A 21,346-nucleotide genomic window follows, 5' to 3' on the forward strand; every position below is an offset into this window, starting at 1 on the left:
GGAGGAGCTGCTTATGGCCTCTGGCCCGGCCCTGTCTGAGAATCTGTGATTGTGCCACCTAATATTGAACTCTGCGAGTCATTAGCAACATTTTTTCTGAACAAAGTTCAACAGATTGTTACCTCTCTTGAACCTCTGGTGGTCCAGAGTCTTTCGGAGATGTCCCACGGGAATCTTCCAGCCGGACCCCCGGGGGCTACATTCTCGACCTTCGAGTCAGTCAAGGCGGATGATGTGCTAAAACTTCTGTTGACCACCAAATCAGGCTCACCCCAGGATCCTTGTCCTACTTCAACTGCAAAGCTGGCAGCCGCTCCTATTGCGGACTATCTGGCCTACATTTTTAATTTAATGTTTGAGAAGGGGGATTTCCCTAAACTTTGGAAGCGGGCTTCAATCTGCCCACTTCTCAAAAAGCCTTCCCTCGATATTTCGGACTCCAACAGTTATAGGCCAATATCCAGGCTGCCGTTGCCGGCTAAGCTGATTGAGAAAATCATGAACTCCCAGCTTTGTTCTTTCCTGCGTAACTCGAAGGGCCTAGACCCAGCCCAACATGGGTTTAGGGAGGGTCACAGCACTGAGACCGCTCTTATTAAATCTATAGAGGAGGTCCTATAGAGGAGGTCCGGAAGGTGCTTGATGAAGGGGGCCAGGCAGTGCTGATCCTTTTGGACCGGTCTGCGGCCTTCGAAACGGTCCACCATGCTTTGCTGGTGGATCGGTTGGAGGGCTGCGGGGTCCAGGGTCAAGCACTTAACATCTTGAAAGCCTTTTTAACAGACCGGGTACAAGTGGTGGCGATGGGGGAGTTCGAATCAAGACTTTCGAACTCCCAGGGGGGGGTCCCGCAGGGTTCCTCCCTAAGCCCCAATTTATTCAATATCTATGTATCCTCTCTTGCCCCGGTGATCAGATCCTTTGGGTTTGAGCTAACATCCTACGCAGACGACACCCAGATTGTGGTCTCGGTGCTCCCGGGGACAGAGGTAGGTGTGGCAGGCAGGTTTCAGGACTGCATGTCAGCAGTTAGTTCCTGGATGGCTAAAAGCTGTTTAAAATTGAACTCCTCCAAGACTGAGGTGCTTATCTTTGGGTCAAACACCAATCTTTGGAGCCCCAATTGGTGGCCCACTGATATGGGACCTCCGCCCTCCCCGGTTTTGAAGGTGAAGAATCTTGGTGTCATTATTGACAACCAACTCTCCTTCAAACCCCAAGTCAAGGCGTTGATTTCCTCCATACATTGGATCCTGAGAATTATTAGGAAGGTTCTCCCCTTCCTACCGGAGGGAAGTAGAAAGACGGTGGTAACAGCTTTGGTACTTTCACGCCTCGACTATTGTAATAGTCTTTTTCTCGAGGCACAACAGGGGGTGCTCAACAAACTTCAGGTCCTACAAAATGCGGCTGCCCGCCTTATTGGGGGACTGCCTATGTTTTCCTCAGTTACCAAGGAGCTATAGAAGTTGCACTGGCTTCCGGTGCGGAAGCGGATTTTGTTCAAGGCCCTCTGTATTGTCTTTAAGGCGCTACATGGTCTTGGCCTTCAGGATTATTTTCAATGGTACAGACCAGCAAGACATCTTAGGTCGGCCAGTCTTGGGCTGGTCAAAACAGCTCGTATCAGGAAGGCGCGTTGGGGCGGAAGGAGTTTTGTTAGGGGAGCAGCGTTGGCGTGGAACTCCCTTCCTCTCTCCCTTAAACATAACGAGAATCTGCTGGCATTCAGAAAAGATCTGAAAACATGGCTTTTTTCCCTCTAGCACCCGAGATTCCATTCCCTGGGAATTATCACTTCAGCGCCAGGACACCGATTGGTATTAGTACGCTATATAAGTGTTATAATAAATAAATAAATAAATAAAAATTGGACTGTAAAGGTAATTCGTAAGTGTGCAGCTGATGGAGGATCATAGTTACTAGATCGCTCTGTTGGTTGGAATGGGGCTGGACTTATTTTTTCTCTTTTCAGAGGATGGGTTCGTTAGCTGCAAGACTAATACAGAACTGAGTAGGCCGCACCAGGGATCGGTGTCTGTCTAAAGTGTGGGAATGTAGCGCAAGACTGAAAAACTGCAAAGGCCTATGATCCTCCATTACTGTTTGGTGCTGCCATGTTGAACCATAGACAAATTCAGCCACCTCCCCTCTAATCGAAGGCTGTTTGGACTCTTGCGTCCCCTAATAGGTGTACCCTGACAGTTTCTTAGAGTTTTTGGGGTATCGGGATGTTCATCAGTCTGAGATTGGGCGGTCTGTAGCAAGTTGGGGGTGCTGAAGTAGGTGGGGGGGATTTGGGGGAAGGGGAACATCGCAGTCATGGAGTATAGTAAATGCATTGTTTGTTTTATCGTTTTAGTCCCGTCAAGGTATTTTACAAGTGTATGGGATTTTGTTGGTCCAGGTGACACTATTAAGTTAATAACATGGAAAATGCGTGGTCTCAATAACCCCAAAAATATCTGCAATGTGCTAGCTTTCTTAGACAGGCAGGATGTGCAGGTTGCGTTTCTCCAAGAGACACATCTCAAACACACGGAACTAAATGTGGGGTCTCGTTGGGCCATGGTGTGTGTAGCGTCCTCGTTCTCCTCCTATTCTAGAGACGTTATGATTTTGGTCAATAGATGCACTCCATGCACTCTAATCAAGTCTGAGGCGGACGAGCAGGGGAAGGTGCTCCTGGTTCTAGGCAAATTAGATGACACGATGGTGCTGTTTGCAAACACATTTGGGCCCAATATTAATGATCCTGCTTTCTTCAATGATATATGGAGGTGTGTCTCTTCCTTTCTATCCTCTGTTGTGGTCTGGGGTGTTGATTTAAACATTTGCTTGGACCCCCACTGGATCTCTCTACTGATGTGTTTGGGCGTGGAAAACAGGCTGCGTAGGTCCTGGGTGAATTGATGGAGGCTGAGGGGCTCATGGATATGTGGAGGTCTCCTAATCCGTGTGGGAGAGAGAGAGCACATTTATTTCGGCAGTGCATGGCTTGTGGCCCGGTTGGATTACTGGCTGATCACCAAGGAGGCGGCCCCTTGGGCTGTCTCAATAAAGCAATTGGCTAAGACATTCTCTGACCACTCCCCGGTGCTTCTAGAACTGAAGGTGCCGGACAGTGCCAGGCCTCCGTTTCAATGGAAGCTACAGTCGTCCTCCTTAATGGACCCAGTGTTCCTGTCCAGAATTGGCACGGCGATCAATTACTATTTTTGGGAGAATGAGGGCTCGGTGGACAGTGTATGCACACTTTAGGAAGCCTTCAAAGTTACCATAAGGGGGGAGTGTATAGGTGCACAGGCAGGTGTAATAAAAGATCTTAGGAACAGAATCAGGGCCCTAGCGGATAAGATTGGTGTGCTAGAACATGAATATGAGCTGAACCCCTCATCCACTACACTGGCCCACATGAGAGTTGGTTTCTGAACAGGATCAAAAAGCAGATCAGGAGGTGCTACACAGATCCAGGAGATGTAGGGCGCGGTACTACGGGGAGGGGGGAATACCCAGTCGCTCATTGGCACATACGTTATCACTACCCAAGGGACAGGAGTATATTGTTGACTGATGGATGAGGATTCTGTTGCCCGTCACTACTCTAGAGATTAGTAAGGTATTTATCGATATCCACTCCAAATTACACAGGACCAGACAGAGAGTCCTTGACGACGCAGTTAATAAGTATTTAGATGACATTGCACTAGGGTGGCTATCCAATGGGCAGCGTGAATATTTGACCCAGCCATTTGATGTTGAGGATGTCAAGGAGGGTATAATGGCCTTACCTACCTGTAAGGCAGTGGGACTTTATGGTCTGCCCAGTGAATTTTATAAGACCTACATTCAGGAGCTGGCCCCACAACTATTGAAGGTCTTTGCTGAGGTCTACGAACTGGTGCATTACCCCCATTCCTCATGGAGGCTTTGCTGGATACACTTCTAAAGCCAGATAAAGCTGCTAATACGTGCAAATCATATAGATCACTGTCCCTCATAAATATAGATACCAAAATTCTAGCGAAAATGAATGCCTGTAGTTTACAAACTCTGATTCCCAACCTGATCCCCCCCCCCCCCGATCAGTCGGGATTTGTTCCCAAGCGTTCCACAGTACACAATCTCCGTACAATTTTTGCGTTGTTGCCCCACCTAGATCCCGAGACCCCTGCTGTGGCAGTGCTGTTGTACGCAGCGAAGGACTTTGACTCGCTTCAATGAGGGTATATGCTTGTAGTCCTACAAAGAATGGGTATGCCGCCGGTTTTTCGGAAGTGGGTACGGTTATTGTACGCAAAGACCGGTTGCGAGTCAATGGCTGAGTGTCTGATACATTCTCAATTTGCAGAGGTACAAGGCAGGGCTGCCCTTTCACTCCTATGCTTTTTTCTCTGGCGTTGAAACTACTGTCATGCAAAATGTGTGAAAAACACGCAGAGGCTGCATTTGGGTTCAGGCAGCGCCCACTGTTATCTCACTCTACGCAGACGATATGCTGCTACAGGTTCGCGATCCGTCTACACATCTGGCATCTTTATTAGGTGAATATGTTGTGTTAGAGAGGCATTCCGGGTTGGGGATAAATAGGGGAAAGTCTACAATTTTCCCACCAACAGACTGTACTCAAGAAATTGCGCTGGAATACCAGCTCTCCTGGTCCATAGATCCGGTGAAGTACCTTGGTGTTTGGGTACACAGAGACCCCGAGACCGTGCTAAGTATGAATTATGGGCGGGCTGTCACCACAATCACTGAACAGATCTCCCGCTGGACACACTCTCCGTTGTTACTGGCAGACAGAATTGCTGTGGTGAAGATGGCTGTGCTTCCTAAGCTCCTTTACTTATTCGTTAATATTACAATAAAGTTAAAGTTAAACGTAACATTTTTTAAGACGCTGCAGTCCTGCCTATTGTCGCTTGTGTGGGCTGGTCAGCAGTCTAGGTGCAGCTGGAGCATGTTAACATAACCCTTTGAGTGCGGGGGTTTGAAGCGCCTGATATGTATTTATATTATCTGTGCGCACAGGCGCAATTCGCTCACTATTGGTATATTCCACAGAAATATCTGCTGCATCTAGATGTGGAGGTGGACACTGCATATCCATTGCCACTAACTGCTAGGATTCTATACAGTCACGAGGGAGGCAATAGGAGGGTGATTAACCATGTCAGCTGTACTGCTTGGGTATGAAGCGCCCTTGCTGCATGTGCGGGGAGGGACTCTATATATGCACCAGACATGCCAATCCCGGCCCATCTGGGAATCTCAGTGGCGCAGGAAAGTGGGGCCCTAAACGTCATCCAAAGTGCAGGGATTACTAAACTAGGGGACGTGTACCAAAATGGCCCATTCTTAGCTCTAACTGATTTTCAGGTTGGTCAACCATATAAGCAATGCACAGCTTCACATATACCAGCCTGCGTGTGGCAGTGCGCTCCCTATACCCGGATTTCCCTCAAGAACCAATTAGGTTGAATGCCCTACAAGCGGTGCTAAAAGGGGGTGAATGCTAAGGGTTGATTACCAGAGTATATAATGCTTCCCAAAGGGAAAATGAATCATTTAATATCTCTGCATTACACAAATGGAATAATGTCCTGCGGGTCCCTTTGACCCGGGAAAATTGGGAGGCCTGCTGTAAATTGACTGGGTGTCTGACTGCTGATTGTAATCTCCGTATTATTCATTTTAAATACCTGCACCAAATATATTACACCCCGCACAATTGTTGAAATTTGACCTGCGGGAGGATGCGAGATGCCCCAGATGTCGACAGGGTGGAGCAGACTTTATACACCTGGTGTGGGATTGCCCTGCTATATCCAGTTTCTGGCAGAGGGTAGCGAAGGTTCTCACAGACATGACACTCGAAAAAATTGTATACACGCCAGAGTTATGTTTGTTAGGACTTTTGAACTGAATCAAACAGTGTAATCAACGTATTGTGGCTATATCCACCCTGCTTACCAAATGTGCTGTCGCAATGCATTGGAACACCAGGGAAATACCCACTTTGGTCAAGTGGATTAGACACCTTGTTTTCTGCAAGGAACAAATGAACCCCCTATGCTGAGGAGCTACCAGTGGCCTCTAGGCCTAAGGACTTTTGGACTCCACTCACCACATATCTGTTACGGCACCCTGACCTGGCATAAGTGAATGTGATTACGTTAGACATCTGGGATGTAGGACAGCTATAAGATCTAAGAAGACTCACTGCTATTTGCTGTAACACATGTGGTATATTGAGTTTTACCTGATCTGCCTTTGGGTTTGTTGGGACATGGGTGGCGGGCAGTGGGGGGGGGGGGGGGGGGGGGGGGGGATAAAAAGTACATTATGCAGCTCTTTTATAATTGTTTGCAATATGATTGAGACTCTCGCCACTGTACGTACCTGGCAATTTAATAAATAATGTTTAAAAAATAGTTCTAGGAGGGCCATATACATGCCGGAATTTTAGGATAACTACTATATAAACTAGTTCCATTTAGATTCACAGTATGTAGATGTATCTTATGCTGAACTTCTGGCATGTATCAGGCCCTTTCCTACCGGGCCGAGGTTAGGCACACGTGGTCTATGGCATCTTAGTAGTTAGGCCCCTAAATCACCAGGAGCTTTATTCAAGGGACCTCAAATACAGAGATCTGTTGAAAATAATAAAATTTTTTAACGGAGATAGGCCAAGAAGCCAACCGATTGAACAAAAGAAAGAGAGGTTGTTGCTTAGTTTGAGAGAGAGAGAGAGAGAGAGAGAGATAGAGAGAAAGAGAGAGAGCGAGAGAGAGCGAGAGAGAGAGAGAGAGAGAGAGAGAGAGAGAGAGAGAGAGAGAGAGAGAGAGAGAGATAGAGATAGAGATAGAGGCAGAGATAGAGATATATATAATAGGCGGGATGTCAGGTGAGCAGATCTCTATCTAAACTACGTTAGGTAATAGACATAGATAAACCATGTCTTATGATTGGATCTACTAAATAGGAACTGGAGAACCAATGTGGCCCTCTGTACTGTTGTCCTGCTTAGAACAGGAGCGTCGCAGAGGGGGAGGGTCTGCCAGCCACATGTATTTAAGACCTTTTTTTTCAATCAACTCAAGAGTCATTACTAATAATGCGACAGTTCATGTGCCCTTACCACTGGATGGTGCCAGATGCTATGTTCTCTCATTTTTTAATATCTAGAAACAGGTGTTGATGGCACTTGGCAAAATACAAAATAGGCATTCAGAGGGTCTCACACTAAATGTTGGCTCCAGGTGTCGCAAAAAGTCTGGCAAGTCTGAATGCAGGCACTATACCACACCTGCCCTGCCTCGAGAATATCCCAGCGTCTACTAGTGGAGTGTTAAGCAAGTCTGTGCTTTATGATCAAGGATCACAAATACACTTGATGAGTGACATTCTAGAAAAGATCTTTGAACTTTAGCAGTAACTTTATTCGTAGGTTATATTGCACAGCAGCACTGTGAGATTCTTCTTCCCTGTCTCCCATTCCTGAACTGACGTAGAAACTTCCACATGTCAGAAAAGACAGAAAGAGAAGCATGCATAGATGTTTGCCTATGAGTCCACGCATGCTGAATCAAGAGAGAACACATGCATAATGCTCAAACACTAAGCAACATTCAGGGGTGATCTCAACAGGAAGCAAGGAGGTTCCAGTATCTTGTACGAGTTTCAGAACCGAAACCTGTGTAACTAGTTGAAAGCCAAGCTTGTAATGGTGTTTTCACATTCTTAAGTTCAAAGCAGCTGGTCATAGACAAAGACAATGATGACTCACAGAAACGTAGAATATAAAAAAAACCTCAAGACTAGAATTGTAAAAATATGGGCTTTAGGTATTTAATTGTAGGATGATCTGGAGCCAGTGCCCTGTTCAGAACAGGAATAGTATAAAATATTAAGGGCCACAAGCAGAAACATTACAGTACATTTAGAGAGAAGATCTTGTCTTCTTTAGTCACCCACTGTTTCATATATTTTATCTCCATCTCTCTTGCTCGCATTACACATCAGGATGATGGAATCGCAGATCTAAGTGATGAGCACACTCTTGAATAAATACGACAACCAAGGTGTCTGTGATATCCTTAGTCACCCCACCTGAAGATCCTGGATCCATTCTGCCATTCCTAAAAGAACTTTATCCAAATCCCCCCTAAATCAGAGATCTGTAGAAAATAACCAGTTTTGTAATGGAGCTAGGCCAAGAAGCCAACCGAGTGAAAAGAAGGAAGGGGAAGAATGTAATTTTGTTTTCACTTGTGGTACTGGGAGTAGGAACATAGAGGGAGACAATAAGCTGGATATCAGGGGAGAAATTCTCTTTTCCAGTCCACCATGGGGAACATAGATATATAAACATTGACCCATGGTTACATATAACAAATGGGAACTGAACAGAATGTGTGGCTCTTAGTATTCTTCTGATTATATAAACCAATTGCTAATGTAAACAGGGCCTTCAAAGGGGGTGGTGCTTCAACAACATGTATTTATGAATTTTTAACTGAAAGAAAGTCAGTTGTCCTTATTAATAACGAGGCAGCTCACATAGTCATAACACTAGATGGTGATGGATGCCATTTTCTCTCATTTAGTATACTTAAAAACTGGTGCTTATGGCACTTGGCAACTAAAGCAATGTAAGCATCCAGAGGGGACCGCACTAAATGTTTGCACCAGCGCTTGCAAAAAATCTGAATATTGCCACAATACCACACCTCCTCTACCTATCTCTGCCTCTGCAAATATCCTAGATTATACTAGTGGAGTGATAGGGAAGTGTGTGCTTTATACCGGAGGATCAACAAATACACTTGATGAGGTATAATCTAGAAAACATCTTTGAACTTTAGTAGTAACTCTATTCCTAGTTTATATTGCACAGCACTGTGATATCCTTCTGCACCTCCTCCCATTGCCCGAAATGACGTTAAACGTCTAGAAGTCAGAAAAGAATGAAAGAGAAGTATGCATGGATGTGAGCCTGTGTGCCTATGAATGATGAATCAAGAAAAACACATTCATACTATTTAAACACTAAGTAACATTCTTCAAGGGTGATCTTAAATGGAAGCAAAGGTTTCCCAGTATCTTGTCATTTCACAAATGATGGGTCGTATTTATGAGAAAATGTCAGAGCACGGAGCTGCACCAAATTTGGCAGCGCATGATATTGCAAGGGTGCCTTCATTCAGGGAATGATTGTTAATGTGCAGGAAGGTGCAGCACACATAGAAGTAGCAAATCGTCATTATTTAATGATTGTTTATGTGCAGGAAGGAACACAGTACTGCACATAAACTATCATTAATGTCATTTTGCTCTTTCTGCAGCACACACAGAAAAAGAAAAAAAAGGAGAAATAAAAGTATTTCTCCTTGTTTCTCCATTCTAACGCATGCTCTTGCATGGCATTAGTTTATGTTACTGCCTCAGAATTGCATCTTCTTGAACATCTTGGGCAGCATCCAAAGCAATGGGTGTTGCAGTGGAACACCCACAGCCACACCTATTGCACACCCCTTTCACTCTAAGTGATACCTTATTTACAAGGCGGAGTTACGCTGCAAAAAGTGGATTAACGCTGCTTTACAATTATAGAGAATAGCATATCGCCACTAGAACGTTGCTAAAAGTGACGTTTAACTGGTGATATCCCCTTGTAAATATGTCCCGATATTTGTGTAACAAGTCGAAAACCCGGATTGCGATGTCCTTTTCACATTCTTATGTCCAAAGCAGCTAGTCGTAGACAGAGATCAGATGACTCTGTAAAAGTTAACATTTGAAAAAAAAAACATCCCAAGACTAGGATTACAAAAATATGGACTTCAAGTATTTAATTGTAGGATGGTCTCGAGCCAGTGCCCTGTTCAGAAGAGGAATAGTATAAAATATTGAGGGCCACAAGCTGAACATTACAGTACATTTATGGAGAAGGTTTTGCCTTCCTTAGCCACTGTTTCATATTTTTTATCTCCACTTCTCTTGCTCGCACTACTGATTCAGGGTCTTCAGCATTGCGGAATCGCAGATCTAAGTGATGGGCGCCCTCTGGAATAAATACGGCAACCAAAGTGTCTGTGATATCTTTAGTCACCCCACCTGAAGACCATGGATCCAGTCCGCCATTACTAAAAGAAAGAGAGAGAAAATTAACAGATGGATGGATTTTTAGAAACTGCAATTTTTGACAGCATTAACACAATCCCATGGGTGTCTTTTCATGTTTTACCTGGCCGCATGCAAAAAACTATTAAAAATATAGTATATATATATATATATATATATATATATATATATATGTATATATATATATATATATATATATATAAGAATATCCACAGTTCAACAAATAATCATGCGGCACTCCAGGCAAGATTCAAAGACACCTTTGGGGTTTATTAAACGAGGAAAAACATCTACGCGTTTCAGCAGCCACACCCACATACATACATACATACATACGGAGTAATACAACATAAGAATGGCGGATTCGCTATAGTGACCTGCACATCGACATAAGTTCTCCTAGTCACATTTACTGTCAATTCAATTTTACAAACAAGGATCAATGTAGAGTGCAACTTTGGTGTTTGATGCACATCCATCTAGGGCATCCACAAGTACCTCCCGCCTAAATGAAATTCAGGCCGTAGGTCACCACAAGTCCAATAATACACCAGTGCACATCCAAAAAAGTCACTTTTATCTCTTGTGCGATTTAGCACTGTCTTATCACTGAATGTCCTTTATCAGAAGCGACCTCCAATAGCCATATGGTGTTGGTAATTCAATCCTTATTTCTCAATCGTCAATGATCCACAGCCATACATACGGAGTTAGCCTCTTCATCCATCAGTCTGTTCAACTGTCATTAACATTTTGCTTCTGCTCTCCACAGCATAAATTGTGGAGCAATGGGTCATGCCCACTTTAGCCACTTGCTCGCTTACACTGTGAATGATGGCAATCGACCCACATGTGCACGTCCTCCTAAAAAGGACAGCTTTGTGGTAGGGATCACAGTCCCCGTACACTACTTTGCCAATGCTTTTTTCAATTATATAACCCTACTTTTACTCATCTTTGTGTGCTTAAATTATGTCTTTGAGTTACATTAATTCTAAATGATAGAGCCATTTCTTTTCGCCACTAAGAACTATTTCTGGGAAACAGCCTTTACAATGCGGCCAGAATCACACAATACCATTAATATGCATCCATTACAACGCAGGCGTCTTTACCACAAATATGCCTTTACCACGCATGGGTTTACAATGAAAATCAAAGTATTTTGCAGGTAAGTGTATTACCGATTATATATGCATATTAGGGCCAGGGCATTTTTAGGGTTTAGAGGTGGGTGAGGATGAGGGTATTAGGTGGCTAGGGTGTTTTTAGGATGGGTAGGTGAACGATAAGAACGATATCCAAGCCACAGATCCGTTTCAAAGTGTATTTATTTCAAGAGCGCACTCGACGCGTTTCGGGAAGCAAGTTTGTGAACTCGTGAACAAGGGAACTTGCTTCCCGAAACGCGTCGAGTGCGCTCTTGAAATAAATACACTTTGAAACGGATCTGTGGCTTGGATATCGTTCTTGGTTGGAAGGGAGAACGACTGTCGATGGAATATATATATATATATATATATATATATATATATATATATATATATATATATGTGTGTGTATCTATACTAATATAATAAAGAGAGAGCCCAAACCTTTGAGGCAGGTAATCTCAGGAACCACAGCACCAATCACAACACCCAATACAGAGTTGGAAAGGGCAGTTGCAGCAGAAGGACATAGGCTATGCAGACGCCCACCATATACATTTCAAAGGTGGGCGTGTCTGCGTTGTGCTGGGGGCGTGACAAACACTGGGGGCGTGTGGTACGTTCCGCCCTTCATGCCATGTCTCATATTGTGTGCTAATCCCACCCTGCTCCCTTTAAATACCCCTGCACCCCATAATCATAACCCACCCTTACTCCTTAAAATACCCCAACAGCCTTAAAGACTAACCCATCTTAACCCTTTAAATATACCCTGTACCCCAAAACCCAAACCTATCCCTAAACCCTAAAAACACCCCTATACCCCCAAACCTAGCCCTGAACCAAATAAATACCCCTGTACCTCAAACCCAAACCTACCCCTGAACCCAAAAAATACCCCTGTACCCCAAAACCCAAACCTAGCCCTGAACCCTAAAAATACACCTGTACCCCAAAACCCATACCTACCCCTGAATCCTAAAATACCCCTGTACCCCAAAACCCAAAACTAGCCCTGAACCCTTAAAATACCCCTGTACCCCAAAACCCAAACCTACCCCTGAACCCTAAAAATACCCCTGTACCCCAAAACCCAAACCTAGCCATGAACCCTAAAAATAACCCTGTACCCCAAAAACCAAACCTACCCCTGAACCCTAAAATACCCCTGTACCCTAAAAACCAAACCCAGCCTGAACCCTGAAAATACCCCTGTACCCCAAAACCCACACCTAGCCCTGAACCCTTAAAATACCCCTGTACTCCAAAACCCAAACCTACCCCTGAACCCTAAAAATACCCCTATACCCCAAAACCCAAACCTAGCCCTAAACCCTAAAAATACCCCTGTACCCCAAAACCCAAACCTAGCCCTAAACCCTAAAAATACCACTGTACCCCAAAACCCATACCTATCCCTAAACCCTAAAACTACCCCTGTACCCCATAACCCAAAACTATATCTGAACCCTTAAAATACCCAAACACCCCAAAACATATACCTCAAAACCCCAAAACATATACCCATACTTACCTTATCCAAACATTAAAAAAAAACATACTTTTACCATTCATGCATTTACAATGAATTTTGTTGTAAATGTATGCGTGGTAAAAGCATATAAAATGTAATGCCATGTGTTATAATGGCATTGCGGAGTCGTGGTACTTTCATAATGAAAGTATGCGGAGTGATGGTATGCGGAAAGAAAGTTGCGGAATAATGGGTGTTTACCTCCCCGGTAAGTACATTGGTGGCACGGCGGCCCACATCTCCAGTCGGTCTCACTCATTGATGGCCAGCACCGACATACACTTTTAAACACACCTCCAGCCACAAGTTCTAGAATTGCGAACTTTAGAGCTGGGGAGCTACGTTCGAATCTCGGCATCAGCTCAACATCCTGTGATTCAAGGCAAATCGCTTTGTCTCCCCGTGCCTACCACAAATGAATGTGTTCTTCTGTAATGTAAATTGTGCTCATGCCATGTTGTCGAGTTTGCGCTATATAATATTGCAAGGGAAAATAAAGTAGAGAATCTCGAGTTCACACACTACTGAACGCGCACTCTTAAGTGCATCAGCAGTGCACTGTGAATCGGAGCGTTTCACAGGCCTGTCACAGATAAGAAATGCTATCAAAACGAAATCCTACAAAACAATATAGTACTGGCCGGCAATTCATACCCGGACAACGTCGGGACGGGCTGCTAGTATATATATATATATATTCACTGAAAAAACCATAGGTTATAGACCATATATAGTTAGGGATTAGCATTTAAAAAACCTTATTTTATTTGCACAAAACCATTGAAATTCCATATATAGTTAGTTGCACTAACTATATATCGCGGACCCGCAATCCACTGCTAATGATGTCACATATTACATCATTCATGACATGGTCAGTGACATCACTGATGACATCACTGATGACATCTCAAATGACATCACTGATGACATCACTGATGACATCACTGATGACAACACCCAGTGACTGTATGTTTCTGTAAAGTTAAAATATGTCTTACATATTGAAGAATGAGTGGATGTATAAGTGTCTGGATGAAGGATTTAGTAGGTGCATGACTGACTGTATGAGAGAATGATTAAATGTGTCTCACTGAGTGTATGGGTTAGTGATTAAAGTGTCTTAATTTGGCAATCATTATTTATGTTGTTCTGTAAACTGCTGCATGTTTAAATCAGTAGCTATATCAGTAACTATATGGGTTATTGAATGGTTGCCCAAGTATTTGTATGGGAGACTGAGTATGTGTGTGGGTGGCTGGGAGGTGTATAACTCTGTGCATAGATGTGTGAGCAGTTGATTCCCTAGGTGTATGGGTTCAAAAGTGCATGTAGAAACAGCTGTATGGACAGTTGACTGTGTGCATGAGTATATTGGTGAGTGAATGGATATCTCAGTGCTACATGTCAAAGTAAGTACATATGTAAAACACACTCCATGTGAGAGTTGACATATATAAATAACTGAACATAAGAGCCAGTGAATGTGTGAGTGGCTGTATGAATCATTGTGAACTTGTATCAAGGATTGTATAAGAGAGTAAATATGTGTTACTATATGTTTGAATAAGTAAGGTGTGTATAACTGTATAGTTGAGGAAATGGAGATGTGATTGATTCTTTGCATGACTGACTAGGTGTGTGAGTAACTCCATGGATGTGTGACAGTCTGTGAGTGCCTGTTTACACTGAGTGTATCTAAGGTTATATTAGAGTCTGAAGATGTATTATCACATAAATGATATCATCAGTGATGTAATCAGTAATGTCAAATGAGATGTCAGTGATGTCATCAGTGATGTCATTTGAGATGTCATCAGTGATGTCATCAGTGATGTCATTTGAGATGTCATCAGTGATGTCATCAGTGATGTCACTGACCATGTCATGAATGATGTAATATGTGACATCATTAGCAGTGGATTGCGGGTCCGCGATATATAGTTAGTGCAACTAACTATATATGGAATTTCAATGGTTTTGTGCAAATAAAATAAGGTTTTTTAAATGCTAATCCCTAACTATATATGGTCTATAACCTATGGTTTTTTCAGTGAATTTTCAAGGTTTTGTAAATGCAAATTCCTAACTATATATGGTCCATAACCTATGGTTTTTTCTGTGAATTTCATTGGTTTTTTAAAAGCTAATATCTATAGCTGTAAAATATATTCTTTATTAAGTGACGTATCACGTAGCCCGTGAGACGCCTCATGATGCATCGCATAACCGTGACGTATCGTCTCTGCAGCGCAAACCAAACCCAAAACGTAAGCGCGCCAGAACACGCTTAAAGATATATATATATTTTTTTAACCTTAATTAGACAAAATCCACACGTGCACATATCACAAACGTTCAAAAAACACAATATGTCGGACTCCCGTTACGCTGCCGGTTAGCTGCCCGGTTAACGTACCAGGAAGCACCTTTACCGCGAAAAATCGCAATTTTTTTTTCTTTTGCCCCGCAGGGAACTTTAATAGCCCCCTCATCAATCCTAGGGGTTCAGGAGGGGTCTGCCTTACCCCTTTCATTCATTTACATCTTTTTTTTTTCCACCTCTTGTCTCTCGATCCTACCGAGAGACAAGATGGCGGCCGCTCTGGACTGTTTACAATGTTGACAGCCAATCAGCTACTCCTCAGACTCCCGTTACACTGCCGGTTAGCTTCCCGGTTAGCTGTCCGGTTAGCTGCCCGGTTCGCTTACCAAGACGCGTCTCTACGGCGAAAAAATCGGATTTTCTTTTTTTTTTTTTTTTGGGGCCCCGCGTGGCTCTATAATATCCCCCTCATCAATCCTATGGGGTCAGAAGGGGTCTACCTTGCCCTCTTTCCTTCATTTCCCCCTTTGTTTTGGTCTCCTCTTGTCTCTCGATCCTACCGAGAGACAAGATGGCGGCCGCTCCGGACTGTTTACAATGTTGACAGCCAATCAGCTACTCCTCAGACTCCCGTTACACTGCCGGTTAGCTTCCCGGTTAGCTGCCCGGTTAGCTTACCAAGACGCGTCTCTACGGCGAAAAAATCGGATTTTTTTTTTTTTTTTGGGGGGCCCCGCGTGGCTCTATAATATCCCCCTCATCAATCCTAGGGGGTCAGAAGGGGTCTACCTTGCCCCCTTTCCTTCATTTCCCCCTTTGTTTTGGCCTCCTCTTGTCTCTCGATCCTACTGAGAGACAAGATGGCGGCCGCTCCGGACTGTTTAGAATGTTGACAGACACCGGAGAGCCAATCAGCTTCGCTTCGCAAAGTTCCGATACGCGAAAAGTTCGCTAACCGGATCGCTGCCCGGAGCGCTGTTACAGATATATATCTTGATTTAAACGTTAATTTCTCAAAATCCACGGAAGCATATATATTGAGACCTAGCAAAGGCACATCGGGCTAACAGTCCCTACAATTTTGCCAAGTTTCGTGGAAATCCATTCAGCCGTTCGGGCTAAAAGTGAGTCCAACCGCCCTATGGAAATTAACATGGGAAAAACGCGTTTTGGGACCCCCCTTTTTTCTCGGCCCCCCCTTGACGAACCCCCCCAAATTTCCAGGAGCTGCTCAGAAACAAAATGTGCCATTTTCCTGAAAATTTGAGCCGATTCCGTCCACAAACGCCAAAGTTATTAGACATAGAATTTTCAGAAATGCCATAGGGAAAAAATCCTAACTATATATACCTACTGGCGACCGCCAGTAGGTAATATATATATATATATATATATATATATATATATATATATATATTTATACATATATATACAAACATATATTTGATGTTTTAATAATGTACTTTTACAATGTATATGACCTTACCACACATGCATTTTTAGGGCTCGGGGGCGGAGCTCCGAGCTCCTATTGTTATAAAAAAAAAAAAGTTTCTTTAGGGCTCGGGCCAGAAACATTCCCTAGTTTTTATGCCATCTAGGCTATCTGTAATTTTCGTCTGCCATTTTTGGCATTTTCTCAGCGGTTTTGCGCACGGCCGTCAATTAGGAGCTGTCAGGGAGGTGCTGTAATGGAATCCAGATGCTGTGGGCTCGTTCACCATTCTGCAGAGCGTGTGCACTGCTGTGTTTTTTTTCCCTTCAGCTCTGTGTGCGCGCATGAACAGCCGGCCAGCAAAAAATATAGGAATACCGTTTTTGTAAGACACAAAGCCCACAACTAGCACGATGCGCAGAAAATCCCTATAATAATGCCCAGGGGTACCCTCGTGTGCTCGTCAGGCAGAGACGGCTGGTAGGCGCGAATCTGTTGCTGCTGCGCGCGTCACTCAGAGCTAGAGGCAAACCGGAATACTTCAGCAGGGCACTGCCTGCGTCCTTTGACTTGTGCAGTACTTCCGCTTCCTCGAGAGCTCGGGCTGCCGAGTTAAAGGACGCTGCCAGTTTCTGTTCTGCCTTCGGTGCTCGTGCAGCTCTCATCTCCGTGTTCTCAGGTACAGTGGGTCCCTGAGCTTCTCCGCTGTGAGGGTTGGCAGTGTTCGTGTCTGACTGAAGCCGGTTTGTGTTACCACCTTTGTCTAAAACAAAAATCTGCCAATTTAGAGTGTCCCTAATATGAAACTGTAGTGTGGACATATGAGAGTCACAAGCGATGTTGAAACGTTACTTTATTCCATAATACAAGGGCCCGCAGGGAGCGGTTGTACATATCCCCCCGCACAATAACGAAAGCTGTTAACATGTACAACAGAAACGTAAACGAATGTATTTTATTTACAGTTGGACCGCGCATAGATCTGTTAGGCTGTAGTGTACTGACACGCACTTAATATATCAAAAGACACATTTGATACAGGTCCCTGTACAGTGTGCACCAGGATTGTCACATTTTCATTTCAACAAATGCTTGTTCACGTGTGGTGCAGGTGGCTTGTGGTGCTTCACGTATCTATCATCTGTGTTACTGCTGTATGTATGTTACTAACACGTATCGTCTTTTATGGAGACTTTAAACTGTGTTAAATTGACGGGTGACAGCGAGCTGCATTAACGTTTTGAGTTAATGTCTTTTTCAACTCGGTAGTTTTAGAAACCGTAATCCTATATAATCTTAAATAAAAGAGGGAGAGCACATGTGGCCTGGTACTGTCCAGTCAATATAAACTTCCGAATAACTGTTGACAACTCTCTTTTCCCAGCAGAGGTTGGTGGACGAGCCAACAAATTAACATGGCCAGCCGAGCAGAATTCCTGCTAAGAAAGTGCCCAAGCACGTTTTAATCCCTGAAAGTGTTTGCCACGAAAACTGTGCAACAAACCCCTTTCAAAAATAGTTTTAAAAAAGTGTATTTCCATAACACGTTTGTACTTGGCACATCAGATTATCACTGGATTGAAGTGGTAGTGCAGAGTGCAGAGTGAGAGTGCAGTTTGAGAGTGCGAGTGGTAGTGCAGAGTGCCGATTGAGAGTGCAGATTGGTAGTGCAGAGTGCAGATTGGTAGTGCAGAGTGCAGATTGGTAGTGCAGAGTGCAGATTGGTAGTGCAGAGTGCAGAGTGGTAGTGCAGAGTGGTAGTGCAGAGTGGTAGTGCAGAGTGGTAGTGCAGAGTGCAGAGTGGTAGTGCAGAGTGCAGAGTGGTAGTGCAGAGTGGTAGTGCAGAGTGCAGAGTGCAGAGTGGTAGTGCAGAGTGGTAGTGCAGAGTGGTAGTGCAGAGTGGTAGTGCAGAGTGGTAGTGCAGAGTGGTAGTGCAGAGTGGTATTGCAGAGTGGTAGTGCAGAGTGAGAGTGCAGAGTGCAGATTGAGAGTGGTAGTGCAGAGTGCAGATTGAGAGTGCAGAGTGCAGATTGGTAGTGCAGAGTGCAGAGTGGTAGTGCAGAGTGCAGAGTGGTAGTGCAGAGTGGTAGTGCAGAGTGCAGAGGGGTAGTGCAGAGTGCAGAGTGGTAGTGCAGAGTGGTAGTGCAGAGTGGTAGTGCAGAGTGCAGAGTGGTAGTGCAGAGTGGTAGTGCAGAGTGCAATGTGGTAGTGCAGAGTGGTAGTGCAGAGTGGTAGTGCAGAGTGCAGAGTGGTAGTGCAGAGTGCAGAGTGGTAGTGCAGAGTGCAGAGGGGTAGTGCAGAGGGGTAGTGCAGAGTGGTAGTGCAGAGTGCAGAGTGCAGAGTGGTAGTGCAGAGTGCAGAGTGGTAGTGCAGAGTGGTAGTGCAGAGTGGTAGTGCAGAGTGGTAGTGCAGAGTGCAGAGTGGTAGTGCAGAGTGCAGAGTGGTAGTGCAGAGTGCAGAGTGGTAGTGCAGAGTGCAGATTGAGAGTGCAGAGTGCAGATTGAGAGTGCTGAGTGCAGATTGGTAGTGCAGAGTGCAGATTGCTAGTGCAGAGTGCCTAAAACACATTGCCATTTACAATGCCATTATCTCTAACTTTAAACAAACCCGAGCCCTAAAGCATTCCTAATGCCTGTTGTTATAATGGCATGCGTGATAAAGTCATATACGTTGTAAAAGTTTTAGAAATTATGTCTTTGCGGAGTAATAGTCCAGCGTTATAAAAATTGCGGAGTGATGGTATGCGGGATGTTGGTTTGCGGAATATCATCACATATTCCCGGGGGAGGGATAGTGGAGAAGTGTGGCTCACTGGTTAGAGCAGGCAGACCCTGAAGCAGAGGTCAGACCCGGGACCAGGGTTCAATTCCCCACGCGGCAGGGTCTTGAGCTCAAATGTCCATGGACTCGATAATTCTCGCTTCGGTGCCTGACCTAATCATGGGTTCACACTCTGCAACTCTCGGCATTAAGCTTGCTTAATCTCCACAACTGCCCCCGCGAGATTATCACTGGATTGAAGTGGTAGTGCAGAGTGAGAGTGCAGATTGAGAGTGCAGATTGAGAGTGCAGATTGAGAGTGCAGATTGAGAGTGCAGATTGGTAGTGCAGAGTGCAGATTGGTAGTGCAGATTGGTAGTGCAGAGTGCAGATTGGTAGTGCAGAGTGCAGATTGGTAGTGCAGAGTGCAGAGTGGTAGTGCAAAGTGGTAGTGCAGAGTGGTAGTGCAGAGTGGTAGTGCAGAGTTCAGAGTGGTAGTGCAGAGTGGTAGTGCAGAGTGCAGAGTGGTAGTGCAGAGTGGTAGTGCAGAGTGCAGAGTGGTAGTGCAGAGTGGTATTGCAGAGTGGTATTGCAGAGTGGTATTGCAGAGTGGTATTGCAGAGTGGTATTGCAGAGTGGTATTGCAGAGTGGTAGTGCAGAGTGAGAGTGCAGAGTGCAGATTGAGAGTGGTAGTGCAGAGTGCAGATTGGTAGTGCAGAGTGCAGAGTGGTAGTGCAGAGTGCAGAGTGGTAGTGCAGAGTGCAGAGTGGTAGTGCAGAGTGGTAGTGCAGAGTGCAGAGTGGTAGTGCAGAGTGGTAGTGCAGAGTGGTAGTGCAGAGTGCAGAGTGGTAGTGCAGAGTGCAGCGGGGTAGTGCAGAGTGGTAGTGCAGAGTGGTAGTGCAGAGTGCAGAGTGGTAGTGCAGAGTGGTAGTGCAGAGTGCAGATTGAGAGTGCTGAGTGCAGATTGGTAGTGCAGAGTGCAGATTGCTAGTGCAGAGTGCCTAAAACACATTGCCATTTACAATGCCATTATCTCTAACTTTAAACAAACCCGAGCCCTAAAGCATTCCGAATGCCTGTTGTTATAATGGCATGCGTGATAAAGTCATATACGTTGTAAAAGTTTTAGAAATTATGTCTTTGCGGAGTAATAGTCCAGCGTTATAAAAATTGCGGAGTGATGGTATGCGGGATGTTGGTTTGCGGAATATCATCACATATTCCCGGGGAAGGGATAGTGGAGAAGTGTGGCTCACTGGTTAGAGCAGGCAGACCCTGAAGCAGAGGTCAGACCCGGGACCAGGGTTCAATTCCCGACGCGGCAGGGTCTTGAGCTCAAATGTCCATGGACTCGATAATTCTCGCTTCGGTGCCTGACCTAATCATGGGTTCACACTCTGCAACTCTGGGCATTAAGCTTGCTTAATCTCCACAACGGCCCCCCCGCGGCGGGATGCCTGGCTTTCACCTTGGGGATGCCCTGTAGGGGCTATCTCACAGGGAAAAGCCAGGACGGGTTCCCAAGGCAAGCGCGGAGATACCCCTTCGGGGGTCGATTCTGGCGCTATATAAGAAACATAATAATAATAAATAATAATAATAGTCCCTTTCTTGCTATTTCCGTGGAGGCGGGCCTTGTGTCCGGATGTGCGTGGCGCGAGGCCTGCGCGCAACAGAAGTGGAAAATCTCCAGTGTGCGCTTCAGGCGTCACCGGAATTTAAGGCGAGATTACATTTCCTGCACAATGACCCCTGTTTACGCTCCTTCCGGCCCTTGGGAATAGCGCCATGCCTGACCTCCATACAGTAAAGCAGGTGCACGTCACTGGGAGCGCAGGGCAAGCACACCCGGAGCTGGAATGTACAGAACCTGGGAAGAAAAAACAATGAAATATTGGGCACAACGCTCGCTTTTTTTTCCCCGTAATCCCGTGCCCCGCACAGGCCCACCCCCCCAGCACACGATATGAGACATGGCATGAAGGGAGGA

The 21,346-nt window shown here is 44.9% G+C and overlaps 1 protein-coding gene across 1 annotated transcript in view; it reads right to left on the reverse strand.

The window, feature by feature from the left end:
* Positions 1-7,829: 7,829 nt before the first annotated feature.
* Positions 7,830-21,346, reverse strand: part of PRCP (prolylcarboxypeptidase) — a 319,478-nt gene continuing 305,961 nt past the window's right edge. The window contains exon 9 of the mRNA XM_086933910.1: positions 7,830-10,151. Within this exon, the coding sequence (XP_086790036.1) occupies positions 9,947-10,151 (205 nt within the window). The 3' untranslated portion in view covers positions 7,830-9,946. The remainder of the gene's footprint in view (positions 10,152-21,346) is intronic.

This window comes from Lissotriton vulgaris, chromosome 8 (assembly GCF_964263255.1).
Source record: "Lissotriton vulgaris chromosome 8, aLisVul1.2, whole genome shotgun sequence".
Taxonomy (NCBI): Eukaryota; Metazoa; Chordata; class Amphibia; order Caudata; family Salamandridae; genus Lissotriton; species Lissotriton vulgaris.